Raw genomic sequence first — 13,804 nt, 5'->3', positions numbered from 1 at the left:
GAGGGCGGAAGTTTTGATCTGTCAGGCATTTGTTGGAAAGATACCATATAGTCACTCGCACTCTGTTAGTAGATAGCAGTCAATCTTCTTTATTGACTGAACGTGATGTCACATACAGGAGTGGGCGTGGCTATATGGTATTTTGCATTTGATGTGCGGAGGGCATTCGCTGTCTCTTTTCGGCACCCCCCAGTTTTCGTTTGGGCTTTATCCGGTCAGGAGTGCGATGGGATCTTCTACATTTTGAATGCACCCTACACCCAAATTACCCAGGACAGTCTCCAAGTGCCGAAAACAAATGCACCTCCCTTGGCGATCATTGGAGGAAGATGCCAGACTCACCACATGACTTCTCTGAGCTTACAAACTGTTACTTTGTTGCAGGTACTGCCTGAAGGGGAACTCGACCCAATACCTTTTTGGAGTCTGTACTGCTGTCACTGTCCCTGGCAGACCAATTCCCCCTCCTCCTGATCATGTGGTCATAGCCAGGGTTCTGCCCTGAGCTGAAATCCCATCTTCCCCTCCCTGGGGGTATTATCTCAGGCACTAGGGTGCAGTGACGTCACCAGATGTAGGCACTTTAAATCTGGTTGTGGAAGTGAATATGAAACAAAAAGTAACAAACTTTCCATTTTGTTTACAATAAAAGAAGAATGATATTGTTTTGCTTCTCTCTGAATGATTGGATATACAATTTAATGTACACACAAACGTATTCATTCCCTCTGTGTGACGTCAGCAGTGGTACAATCTCATTCATTTGCAGGATACAGAGTATGGCAGAGGTCAGGCAGGAGATTTGAGTTTTGTGTTACATAATGACGTCACCTGAGTTCGGTTCACACAGTATTCTCCCTGATGAAGGGGCTGGCAGGGAATTTGACAGATGGGTGGGTTTTGAGGCAGGTCACCTCCTCTTCTGCTCCCTGATTGGCTGGGAGGGGGAGCTGGAGGGAGGGGAGGTGAGGAGGGAGCCGGAGAAGCAGCACAGTTCACAAGCATGCTGAGCTCCAACAGGAGGAGAGAGCTGCACATCAGAGCCAGCACCTGCCAGACTGGTCCCAGGGACTCTGCAACTACTACCACCATCAGAGCCAGCACCTGCCAGACTGGTCCCAGGGACTCTGCAACTACTACCACCATCAGAGCCAGCACCTGCCAGACTGGTCCCAGGGACTCTGCAACTACTACAATCATCAGAGCCAGCATCTGCCAGACTGGTCCCAGGGACTCTGCAACTACTACCACTATCAGTGCCAACACCTGCCAGACTGGTCCCAAGGACTCTGCAACGACTACCACCATCAGAGCCAGCACCTGCCAGATTGGTCCCAGGGACTCTGCAACGACTACCACCATCAGAGCAAGCACCTTCCAGACTGGACCCAAGAACTCTGCAACTACTACCACCATCAGGGGCAGCACCTGCCAGACTGGTCTCAGGGACTCTGCAACTACTACCACCACCATCAGAGGAAGCACATATCAGACTAGTCCCAAGGGCTCTGTAACTACTAGCACCATCAGAGCAAGCACCTGCCAGACTGATATTTGCATCTCTGGAACTACTACTGCCATCAGTGCCGGAGAGTGGAGTCTACTGCACAGAGACTGGAGCTGCCTAATTGATTACAGTGGAACAATATCTGCTATCATCAGCAGTACCAGACAGAGGAGCCTAGGACCCAGAGGCACTACCTGCCTGACTGATCACAGGAACTGTGCAACTACTACTGCCAACAGCAACACTGCCAGAGCTGCCACCGTACTGACTGACGTCTACATCTGTAGGCAAAGATCATCACCTGCTTCCACAGGACACAGCAGCTCTGCAGCTACCAGCAGAAGCTCCTCCAGAGACAGGGAGAGAAGAGTACCAGTCAGCAGTTGCAGCACCAGATCACCAGCTGCTCACACAGGGCACAGAGGTGCCATAAAGAGGTGCCCAGAGTCCACTCCTAGGACCTTCCTTTGTACCAGATCACCAGCTGCTCACACTGGGCACAGAGGTGCCATAAAGAGGTGTGCAAAGTCCACACCTAGGACCTTCCTTTGTACCAGATCACCAGCTGCTCACACTGGGCACAGAGGTGCCATAAAGAGGTGCCCAGAGTCCACTCCTAGGACCTTCCTTTGTACCAGATCCCCAGCTGCTCACACTGGGCACAGAGGTGCCATAAAGAGGTGCCCAGAGTCCACTCCTAGGATCTTCCTTTGTACCAGATCCCCAGCTCCTCACACTGGGCACAGAGGTGCCATAAAGAGGTGCCCAAAGTCCACTCCTCGGACCTTCCTTTGTACCAGATCACCAGCTGCTCACACTGGGCACACGGGTGCCATAGGGAGGTGCCCAGAGTCCTCTCCAGATACTTGTCATTGTACAAACTCATCAACTGCTCCTACCACCTGCAGCTTCAAGCAGAAGAGCGCAGTGCTCAGGGTCAGTTGTCTGATTGATAATTACATCTTTCAAAAGGAATCCCCACCTACTAGGCACAGGGGCTCCGGAACGACCACAAGCACATCAGTCATCTCTATTATTGGAGAAGTAAGAGGAACTGAAGGCACTCACATTGCTTTCAGTACATCAGCTAGGTGGAGGAGGAATGTAACTGCTGCTAACAGCAGCTCTGAAGGTACTCGCTCCAGCACATTCTCTGCTGTTTTTAGCTGTGCATCAACCAGTGTCAGGGATACCAGAGCTAGCAACCGTGTACTTATCACAGACAGTTCCAAGCAGAGGGGTGGTTCTGCCCCATGCACTGGTTCTACAACTACTTCTGCTGTTTTAGAAAATACTGGATTTAGAGCAAGCTACAGAAGCTCTGAACCTGATGCTCCTACCACTGCAGAGTGCAGGGACTCTATAGCCACTAGTGCTGTCCTACCAATCAGTGCCAGACAAAATATTACCAGGACAGAAAGGAGTGCATGGTACAAGCGTTTTGTACCTTTTGTTGTCCTCTGTGTGGAGCAGAATATCAATGTTTGGACTGCCACTAGCTGTGGGCAAAGAGTGACCTATCCAGGAGGTCCTGAGAACAAAGATCCCAAGTGGTGCATAGCGGTTTTCGCCATTTTGGACCCAGGAGACTGTCCTACTATTACCCTGCTGCTAAGCAGAACACGAACATGGTCCCCTGCCCCCACTTCTTCTGTTGATCCACCAAGCTCTGCTGCCACAATGGGGGATGGCTTGGTGTTCCCTGACTGCAGGAACCAAAGTAACCCGCCTCCGACAGTGCCCAGCCCTATGCAGCCGCTTCCAGAGATGTCCCAGCAGTGGACTGTTGGTATGGCCATTCTGATGTCCATTATCATCTTGCTCATTCTGATAGGCAACATCATGGTTATTGTGGCCATAGCTAAGAACCAGCGTCTGCAAACTCTGACCAACGTCTTCATCACCTCCTTGGCCTGCGCGGACCTCATCATGGGCTTGTTTGTGGTACCCATGGGGGCCACCCTTGTGGTGAGTGGCACCTGGCTGTATGGCTCCATCTTCTGTGAGTTCTGGACCTCAGTGGATGTCTTGTGTGTGACTGCCAGCATCGAGACCCTTTGTGTCATTGCCATAGACAGGTACATTGCCATCACCTCACCCTTCCGATACCAGAACCTTCTCACAAAGGCCAGGGCAAAGGGCATTGTCTGCACTGTGTGGGCCATCTCTGCCCTGGTGTCCTTCCTACCCATCATGATGCACTGGTGGAGAGACACTGACGACCCAGTGGCCTTGAGCTGTTATGAAGACCCTGGTTGCTGTGACTTTGTCACCAACCTGCCATACGCCATTGCCTCTTCCATTATCTCCTTCTATGTTCCTTTGGTAGTCATGATTTTCGTTTACTTTCGTGTCTTCAAGGAGGCCAAGCAGCAAATGAAGAAGATAGACAAGTGTGAAGGCCGCTTCTACCACAACCAGGCTCTCCACCATGCCAGATCCAGCAGGCGAAGGCTTTCCAAAATGTTGGTGGCCAAGGAGCAAAAAGCCCTGAAGACACTGGGCATCATCATGGGCACCTTCACCCTGTGCTGGCTACCCTTCTTCCTGGCCAATATAGTCAATGTCTTCTGCAGGAACCTCATCCCTGACAAGCTCTTCTTGTTCTTAAACTGGTTGGGATATGTCAACTCTGCTTTTAATCCTATTATCTACTGCAGGAGCCCGGATTTCAGGAAAGCCTTTAAGAGGCTCCTGTGTTGCCCTAGGAAGGCAGATAGGCGGTTACATACTACAGGGGATTTGTCCCGACATTCCGGTGGATTTGCCAACTCTATGGACACCACCAATGCTTTGGGGACATGGTCTGAGTATAATGGGAACCAACAGTCTCTGGAGCCAGCCTAGCATGAGCAAAGGGCAACAATATGGTTATAAATTACCACTGCAACTGGACTGTGCACTGGTCAGCTATTGGGTACAGAGGTGCTGTTTGGGGCTTTGACCCTACAGGGAGGTCAGTTAAACATTTTATGGACTACAGAAAGCTCAGGGATATAAAATACTTCATTGGACCTCTACCAGCCAAAGTAAGCCTCTGTGTAGAGACCAAAGGAAGCCTCTGAGTAGAGACTGCATCCAACAGATAGCATAGCATGCTGAAACAAGGCTCCAGTCACAACGCACAACACTCTTCAGGTAACATACAGTGGCCTGGCCCTGGATTGCCCCTCCAATTGCACTTATCTTTCCTATTTAAAGGACAGGACAGCATAACCATCCACTGGCTCTGAAAGAGTTAAGTCTGCATTCTCTTGTTGAACATGGGGTTAAAAAAAGATGAACATGTTGTTTTTTTTTTGATTAAGCATATATATATATATATTTTTTAATTGTAGTGTAATTTATTGGTCAAGTGACATAAAAAAGGTCTACCTCAGGCTGTGCACATTGCACACGGAATAGTATGTTTATATTAAACAGGACTTTAAAGGGAATTTATCAGGATAGAAATGTACATGCTTCCATTGCTGACTTGTTTTCGAAGCACACCTGGCAGGGCTGCCATTCTTCTCCTGGCTTTACCACTTACTGGGTCACCATCCTGGAAAAAAGCATGCGCCTATCAGGGGTGTTCCTGAAATTTGGGGTCACATGTAGAATAAATATGACAGACTGGCAGCCTGAAGTCCCATATTTCTGTTCTGTGAGATCCATTCTAGATTCTGGGCCCGGGCAGTATGGAGCTTATACCGGACACTAGGGATGGGAGCCCACAGGCTAGGAAGAGGTTAATGACATGAGGCATCTGGCACAGTGTTATGTGGGATTTGAAATGTAATTATGTTTTTTTCCCTTTAAATAAACACTTTAAATCCTTTGATTTCCAGTCTCTGTTTGCATGCTGGCACTTGTGGTTCCAGTCACCTCTATTCAACGTGCTGCTGCACCAAGGCTTGTGGGACTACAAACTCCAGCATGTTAGTCCTGCCTCAGGGACCATGAAAATGTTTATTTTTCCTTAGATTGTAGAACTACACGACCCAGCATTTCCAATTCCTTTTATTCAGTAGCTATAAACTACAAGTCCCAGAAGCCCCATACCAACATCAACAGTATTTTCTCCGTATCTCTATAGGTTGAACTTGATGGACATGTGTCTTTTTTTAACCTGACTAATTATGTAACTTGGTAACCATTTAACTTTGTAACCATGTAACTTGGTAACCATGTAACTTGGTAACCATTTCACTTTGTAACCATTTCACTTTGTAACCATGTAACTTGGTAACCATGTAACTTGGTAACCATACCTATTAAATTGTCTTTGTTCAGTGGCTGTGGAACTACATTTCCCAGAAGACTCAACATGCCATCTCAGACAGGCCATTGTGTCTGACTAGCAGGGACTGCTGGGTGTTGTTGTGTCACAGCCAGCTGCTGAAGACGCATGCGTCAGTCACACTGTTGCATGGTATCCATGTATTGCACAAGGCACCTAGAGTGTGATCCATGCACATTGATTCTCAGAGGCACCCCTAATGCAGCTCCTGGCAGCAGAACATTGCATTGCCATGCGGTGGAAAAAAGTTGTGCATGCACCAGGACCAGGAGATGCTTTGGTGTGCCAATGAGATAAATGGCAATGTAACGCACCTAGTGCGCAGTACTGCATGCTAGGTGCACTAAACGCACAGTAGCGTGTGCTTAAGCCCAATGCTCAGAAATAAATTGCATTTAACCCTTTCCTTGCATGGTAGAAGCAGCATTGCCCCATCAGTGATGGTTCAGTCATGGGCAGATACCGGCAGTGATCGCCCACTGGCTTTTCAAGTGACATCATTCTCAGCAAAAGTGTCACCCTGCCGGGAGGTCTCACTTTTACCGTTGGATTTTTTTCGCAATGTAAGGTTACATCAGGGATAGGAAGCCGTGACACTCCAGCTGTTGTGGAACTACAAGACTTGTAAAGGTGCCCATACACCTTGCGATTATCGTCCGATAATCGCTGGAAATATAGAAGGCGTGCAACCGTTTTTACTGTACGGTCGCACGTCTTTTTTCGAACCAGCATGCTAGAAACCCCGCCGAGAATCGGACGATTGTAGGCGGGTTTCTTGCCTGCTCGTTCGACAACTGCAGGACGGGCCGGTGTGCGCACGCGCACACTGCCCGTTCAGCATTGCGGTCATCAGAAAGCCCGCCCCTCAGCGGGGTGGCTTTTGATGATCGCAAGTACGATCTGCCTGTACAAGATGGGCAGATTGTACGAGCTTTTAATTAGCTTACAACCATCACAAGACCACCTTACGATTATTCGGACGAAACTTTTCGTCCAATGATCGAACCGTCGTACGATTTTCGTACGGCGGCCCCATCCTGCCCCTATTATCGAAAGGTTCAATCAGCGGTAGTTTAAAAAAAAAACACCTGGACGACTTGCGGTAATTGACCGCAATTATTTTCGTTTGCGCATGCGCAGTGTTAATCGTACGACTTTTGACGGACGGAAACGCCACCAACCGTGCGAACATCGTACGATCGATCAAAGTTTTCAAACACGCTTGCCCGTCAAAAGTCGTACGATTGTACAGTGCTATCTATTCACACGTTACGATTGTCGTACGATAATCGCAAGGCGTATGGGCACCTTAAGACTCTGACAGCCACAGGCATGACTCCCAGAGGAGATTTGTAGTTTCACCACAGCTGGGGTGATGAAGGTGCTGAGGGTGCATGACCCTGGGTTACATTATGAATAGAATCAGGATTCCTCATGTAGCAAACAAAGGAGTGAGATCTCAACATGGAGTCTGTTTAAATGTCATTAACTACTTGTTGCCCAACATCTCATGAGCCGCTCTCTGACTTCAGAGCACGCCGCCAACAAACAGTGAAATCTCTGAGGAGCACAGAGATTGAGGGTTGCCCTCGGCGATGATCGGAAGACTTCCCATTGTCATCATTTCCCCCCCCCGCCCCCCTTCTTTTAATCCAGTCATTGAGTGATTTTGGGCAGCGAGGCTCTTCGATCAGGTTGAGAAATTCCAATCAAATCAATCAATAGGAATCTGATTTGCTGGAAGGCGTCTTATCTGCCAATGAAACCGCAATGAGCATTCAGCCTGTCCAGTGTTTTTGTCTGGATATCACATCTCTTTGACCTTGGAGGTCGATGGGGTCATTGATTTGTTTTTTGTTTTTAATTTGATGATTTTTAATGTGACCAAAAAGACACAAAAAAAAGGGCCATATTGTCAGAACAGGGAGAACAGAGCAGTCACAACCAATATTACAAAGTATGGACATTGTGAGGAGCCAATGTGTGAGGAGCCAATGTGTGAGGAGCCAATGTGTGAGGAGCCAATGTGTCACTCAGCATCTGTCCGTAGCCAAAATATCAATATGGACTGACCCTGTCAGCTTCCTTCTTCTCCTCATGTGCAAGTCAAACCCCCGAACAAACCACATCTGCCAGGCTCAGTTTCACCCTCTCTGTGGGGGCGGGTATTCGTATGGCACCAACAGGGACTGTCCGCAGTACAACAATATATCACGTAACCCTTGTTTTGGATCTTCTCTGTCAGATAAAACAAATACAAAGAAACAATTCCAGCTGTACCGGAGCCGTCCGCTGTTGTATATGTTCTGCTGATACAATGTCATGTTTTGTTACAGATTCTCATACAGAGGAAAGATTTTGTTGAAGCTCCCGGCAGGCCGTGTATACACAGCGGCTGGCCGGGAGGTAGTTAATAATAATAATAAAATGTTACATATCACAATGACAAATCCTCCCAATCTCCAGAGTCATTTACATTGGAACACAACTCAGAGAGGAAGATCTAGAAAAGTTCATTGTGCCGTACCCTGAAAAACGTTCCTTTGTCTGGAATTGCTTTTGAAAGATAACAGTGTGTCCTAATATGTGAATGTGCCTAGGAACTGCTGATATCAGAGTACTTCCTGTGCCTAGGCATTCCTGATATCAGAGTACTTCCTGTGCCTAGGAACTGCTGATATCAGAGTATTTCCTGTGCCTAGGCATTCCTGATATCAGAGTACTTCCTGTGCCTGGGAACTGCTGATATCAGAGTACTTCCTGTGCCTAGGCATTCCTGATATCAGAGTACTTCCTGTGCCTAGGAACTGCTGATATCAGAGTATTTCCTGTGCCTAGGCATTCCTGATATCAGAGTACTTCCTGTGCCTGGGAACTGCTGATATCAGAGTACTTCCTGTGCCTAGGCATTCCTGATATCAGAGTACTTCCTGTGCCTAGGAACTGCTGATATCAGAGTATTTCCTGTGCCTAGGCATTCCTGATATCAGAGTACTTCCAGTGCCTGGGAACTGCTGATATCAGAGTACTTCCTGTGCCAAGCATTCCTGATATCAGAGTACTTCCTGTGCCTAGGCATTCCTGATATCAGAGTACTTCCAGTGCCTGGGAACTGCTGATATCAGAGTACTTCCTGTGCCTAGACACTCCTAATATCAGACCACTTCCTGTGCCTAGGCATTCCTGATAGAGTACTTCCTGTGCCTAGACACTCCTAATATCAGACCACTTCCTGTGCCTAGGCATTCCTGATAGAGTACTTCCTGTGCCTAGACACTCCTAATATCAGACCACTTCCTGTGCCTAGGCATTCCTGATAGAGTACTTCCTGTGCCTAGACACTCCTAATATCAGACCACTTCCTGTGCCTAGGCATTCCTGATAGAGTACTTCCTGTGCCTAGACACTCCTAATATCAGACCACTTCCTGTGCCTAGGCATTCCTGATAGAGTACTTCCTGTGCCTAGACACTCCTAATATCAGACCACTTCCTGTGCCTAGGCATTCCTGATAGAGTACTTCCTGTGCCTAGACACTCCTAATATCAGACCACTTCCTGTGCCTAGGCATTCCTGATAGAGTACTTCCTGTGCCTAGACACTCCTAATATCAGACCACTTCCTGTGCCTAGGCATTCCTGATAGAGTACTTCCTGTGCCTAGACACTCCTAATATCAGACCACTTCCTGTGCCTAGGCATTCCTGATAGAGTACTTCCTGTGCCTAGACACTCCTAATATCAGACCACTTCCTGTGCCTAGGCATTCCTGATAGAGTACTTCCTGTGCCTAGACACTCCTAATATCAGACCACTTCCTGTGCCTAGGCATTCCTGATAGAGTACTTCCTGTGCCTAGACACTCCTAATATCAGACCACTTCCTGTGCCTAGGCATTCCTGATAGAGTACTTCCTGTGCCTAGACACTCCTAATATCAGACCACTTCCTGTGCCTAGGCATTCCTGATAGAGTACTTCCTGTGCCTAGACACTCCTAATATCAGACCACTTCCTGTGCCTAGGCATTCCTGATAGAGTACTTCCTGTGCCTAGACACTCCTAATATCAGACCACTTCCTGTGCCTAGGCATTCCTGATAGAGTACTTCCTGTGCCTAGACACTCCTAATATCAGACCACTTCCTGTGCCTAGGCATTCCTGATAGAGTACTTCCTGTGCCTAGACACTCCTAATATCAGACCACTTCCTGTGCCTAGGCATTCCTGATAGAGTACTTCCTGTGCCTAGACACTCCTAATATCAGACCACTTCCTGTGCCTAGGCATTCCTGATAGAGTACTTCCTGTGCCTAGACACTCCTAATATCAGACCACTTCCTGTGCCTAGGCATTCCTGATAGAGTACTTCCTGTGCCTAGACACTCCTAATATCAGACCACTTCCTGTGCCTAGGCATTCCTGATAGAGTACTTCCTGTGCCTAGACACTCCTAATATCAGACCACTTCCTGTGCCTAGGCATTCCTGATAGAGTACTTCCTGTGCCTAGACACTCCTAATATCAGACCACTTCCTGTGCCTAGGCATTCCTGATAGAGTACTTCCTGTGCCTAGACACTCCTAATATCAGACCACTTCCTGTGCCTAGGCATTCCTGATAGAGTACTTCCTGTGCCTAGACACTCCTAATATCAGACCACTTCCTGTGCCTAGGCATTCCTGATAGAGTACTTCCTGTGCCTAGACACTCCTAATATCAGACCACTTCCTGTGCCTAGGCATTCCTGATAGAGTACTTCCTGTGCCTAGACACTCCTAATATCAGACCACTTCCTGTGCCTAGGCATTCCTGATAGAGTACTTCCTGTGCCTAGACACTCCTAATATCAGACCACTTCCTGTGCCTAGGCATTCCTGATAGAGTACTTCCTGTGCCTAGACACTCCTAATATCAGACCACTTCCTGTGCCTAGGCATTCCTGATAGAGTACTTCCTGTGCCTAGACACTCCTAATATCAGACCACTTCCTGTGCCTAGGCATTCCTGATAGAGTACTTCCTGTGCCTAGACACTCCTAATATCAGACCACTTCCTGTGCCTAGGCATTCCTGATAGAGTACTTCCTGTGCCTAGACACTCCTAATATCAGACCACTTCCTGTGCCTAGGCATTCCTGATAGAGTACTTCCTGTGCCTAGACACTCCTAATATCAGACCACTTCCTGTGCCTAGGCATTCCTGATAGAGTACTTCCTGTGCCTAGACACTCCTAATATCAGACCACTTCCTGTGCCTAGGCATTCCTGATAGAGTACTTCCTGTGCCTAGACACTCCTAATATCAGACCACTTCCTGTGCCTAGGCATTCCTGATAGAGTACTTCCTGTGCCTAGACACTCCTAATATCAGACCACTTCCTGTGCCTAGGCATTCCTGATAGAGTACTTCCTGTGCCTAGACACTCCTAATATCAGACCACTTCCTGTGCCTAGGCATTCCTGATAGAGTACTTCCTGTGCCTAGACACTCCTAATATCAGACCACTTCCTGTGCCTAGGCATTCCTGATAGAGTACTTCCTGTGCCTAGACACTCCTAATATCAGACCACTTCCTGTGCCTAGGCATTCCTGATAGAGTACTTCCTGTGCCTAGACACTCCTAATATCAGACCACTTCCTGTGCCTAGGCATTCCTGATAGAGTACTTCCTGTGCCTAGACACTCCTAATATCAGACCACTTCCTGTGCCTAGGCATTCCTGATAGAGTACTTCCTGTGCCTAGACACTCCTAATATCAGAGCACTTCCTGTGCCTAGACACTCCTAATATCAGACCACTTCCTGTGCCTAGGCATTCCTGATAGAGTACTTCCTGTGCCTAGACGCTCCTAATATCAGAGTACTTCCTGTGCCTGTTTTTGCTCTGCATAGCTTTTAGTCTCACCAGCTTTTGAGTTAGATTTGGTGATATCACTACTTTGCTGCCTGCTGTTCTCTTTGATAGAGACTGTGACTTGAGGAAGCAAGGGCCTGCCTCTATCAACATGGCCGCCTCTACATCGAGACACAGGGCAGAACAAGGCAATTCTCTGATGTAAGCACTGCAGATCTCATAGATCCCAGCGCTATAGCCGTGTCTCCGCCTCCTTTCCTCCTGACCATTCATAAAACAGAGCCAGAGGCTGTACATTTTGTGAATGGCCAGTGGGAGTGGGAGGCGGAGACACAAAGACACAACCACAGCGTTGGGGTCTATGAGATCTGCAGCTCCAGAAGTACATCTAATCCCGGTGTTCTATCGAAAGTTCCAACTCGTGGAGATCTCCAACTGCCTGGCTTCCGGTTCAGTTAGAAGAGGTTTTGCCGAGAAGGCTGTACTGCACGTGCGCCGCCCGCGGCATTTCCCTATACACATACTACAGAGCAATAAAGTATTATAATGAACAAGGGTCTGACTAATCCAGCACGTTATTCATCTGACTTGCCGCACTCAATATGGCCGCAAGCAGAGGTTCAGAGGTCAGAGCCGGGCTTTCCATCAATGGTAGGAGACGGGTTCATTATTAGGCAGTACATGAAATCTAGTTTGTTATCTGTGTCTTTGTATCACATTGGGCTCAGTGTGATCTGCTACATGAGCGATTTGCACAATTACTAGACATGTGCAGCGGCTAAAAATTTGTTTTGTTTCGTTTCGGATTTCGTTTTTGGAATTCGGATCCTATATGTGTTTCGTTTCGGGAATCTGATTCGGAATTCGTATTCGGAATTCGGACGAATTCTCATAAATTCAACTTGAGGTAGGGTAGCAGATTTGGCAAATTTGTCATTTCTGGTTGCCGCGCTCTCGTCTTTACTATGAAAGGGACATTAAAATCCTTTTCTTAATTTGTTTAAATGTTAACAGCGCACGCACAGGATCTGGACGAAATTCGTTCCAAACCCGGAATTTCGGATTCGGATGATTTCGGATATGTTATATTTCGGAAATTCGGATGCTCCGAATCTACGAAATTTCGTCCGAATTTCGATTCGGAACGAAACGAACCGCACATATCTAACAATTACATTGTAGAGCGGATTGTGTGCCCGCAATATCTGACATGTGTGGCGTTGGTGGGCCTCTGCTGGAGGTGATGTGAATATGTAAAATGTAAAAAGAAAATATATAAACAATATAATCATATAAATCTATATAAAGTAGTTCATGTGAGTGTAGTATAGAGATGACATTGTAGTATGGAGATGACATTGTAGTATAGAGATGACATTGTAGTATGGAGATGACATTGTAGTATGGAGATGACATTGTAGTATAGAGATGGCATTGTAGTATAGAGATGACATTGTAGTATAGAGATGACATTGTAGTATAGAGATGGCATTGTAGTATAGAGATGGCATTGTAGTATGGAGATGACATTGTAGTATAGAGATGACATTGTAGTATAGATTTAGATCGTATACAATAATGAATTCTCCATAAACATGATATATAATGTATCTAGAATTGTATCCTTTATATCCAACAGTAAAAAGAAGTCCCCGGCTCACTGTCACCTCCGCCAGCATTATATACAATGTAAATCTTCTATCAATGATAGAATAGAATGTCCAGGAACATCAGAGTTCCCCTTTACAGACGTTCCGACGTTTCTAGTAACGTCCAATCAGGTGAATGACAAGGAAATGAAGGTTTTGGGGGGCTTCGTGTGATGGATTTGTGTTTTGACCCAGGAATATATTGTATCCAATTTACACATTGTTTCCACTCATCCCTCAGGAGAGAATGAGCCGGAAAATCTGCATACAGTGCATGTCCTTTATCTCCGCAACAAACACAGTGTGCAAAGGCCCCGATAAGCTGCCCATCACTAGGCCCACTGAGCAGCTGGAAAGCAGCGCACGTTTTTATGTTCACCATCTGTGATGGGACAGCGAACTTCCCCAATGACCCGAAATCTGAACCATTGTTTGTTTATTATCTTAGATAGTGATGTAACCATGTAATGGGAAGGGGGAGACGGGAACCTGACTGGTCTTGTCTCCCCCCCC

The 13,804-nt window shown here is 47.2% G+C and overlaps 1 protein-coding gene across 1 annotated transcript; it reads left to right on the top strand.

The window, feature by feature from the left end:
* Positions 1 to 3,078: 3,078 nt before the first annotated feature.
* On the top strand, positions 3,079 to 4,373 carry ADRB1 (adrenoceptor beta 1). Its single transcript, XM_018573974.1, has one exon. The coding sequence runs from the start codon at positions 3,188 to 3,190 to the stop codon at positions 4,352 to 4,354; it is 1,167 nt and encodes a 388-aa protein (XP_018429476.1). The 5' UTR covers positions 3,079 to 3,187; the 3' UTR covers positions 4,355 to 4,373.
* The last annotated feature ends 9,431 nt before the right edge of the window (positions 4,374 to 13,804 follow it).

Source organism: Nanorana parkeri, unplaced genomic scaffold (genome assembly GCF_000935625.1).
Source record: "Nanorana parkeri isolate BGI_ZX_2015 unplaced genomic scaffold, ASM93562v1 scaffold2653, whole genome shotgun sequence".
NCBI classification, from domain to species: Eukaryota; Metazoa; Chordata; class Amphibia; order Anura; family Dicroglossidae; genus Nanorana; species Nanorana parkeri.
This window is presented reverse-complemented; position numbering and strand designations above follow the sequence as displayed.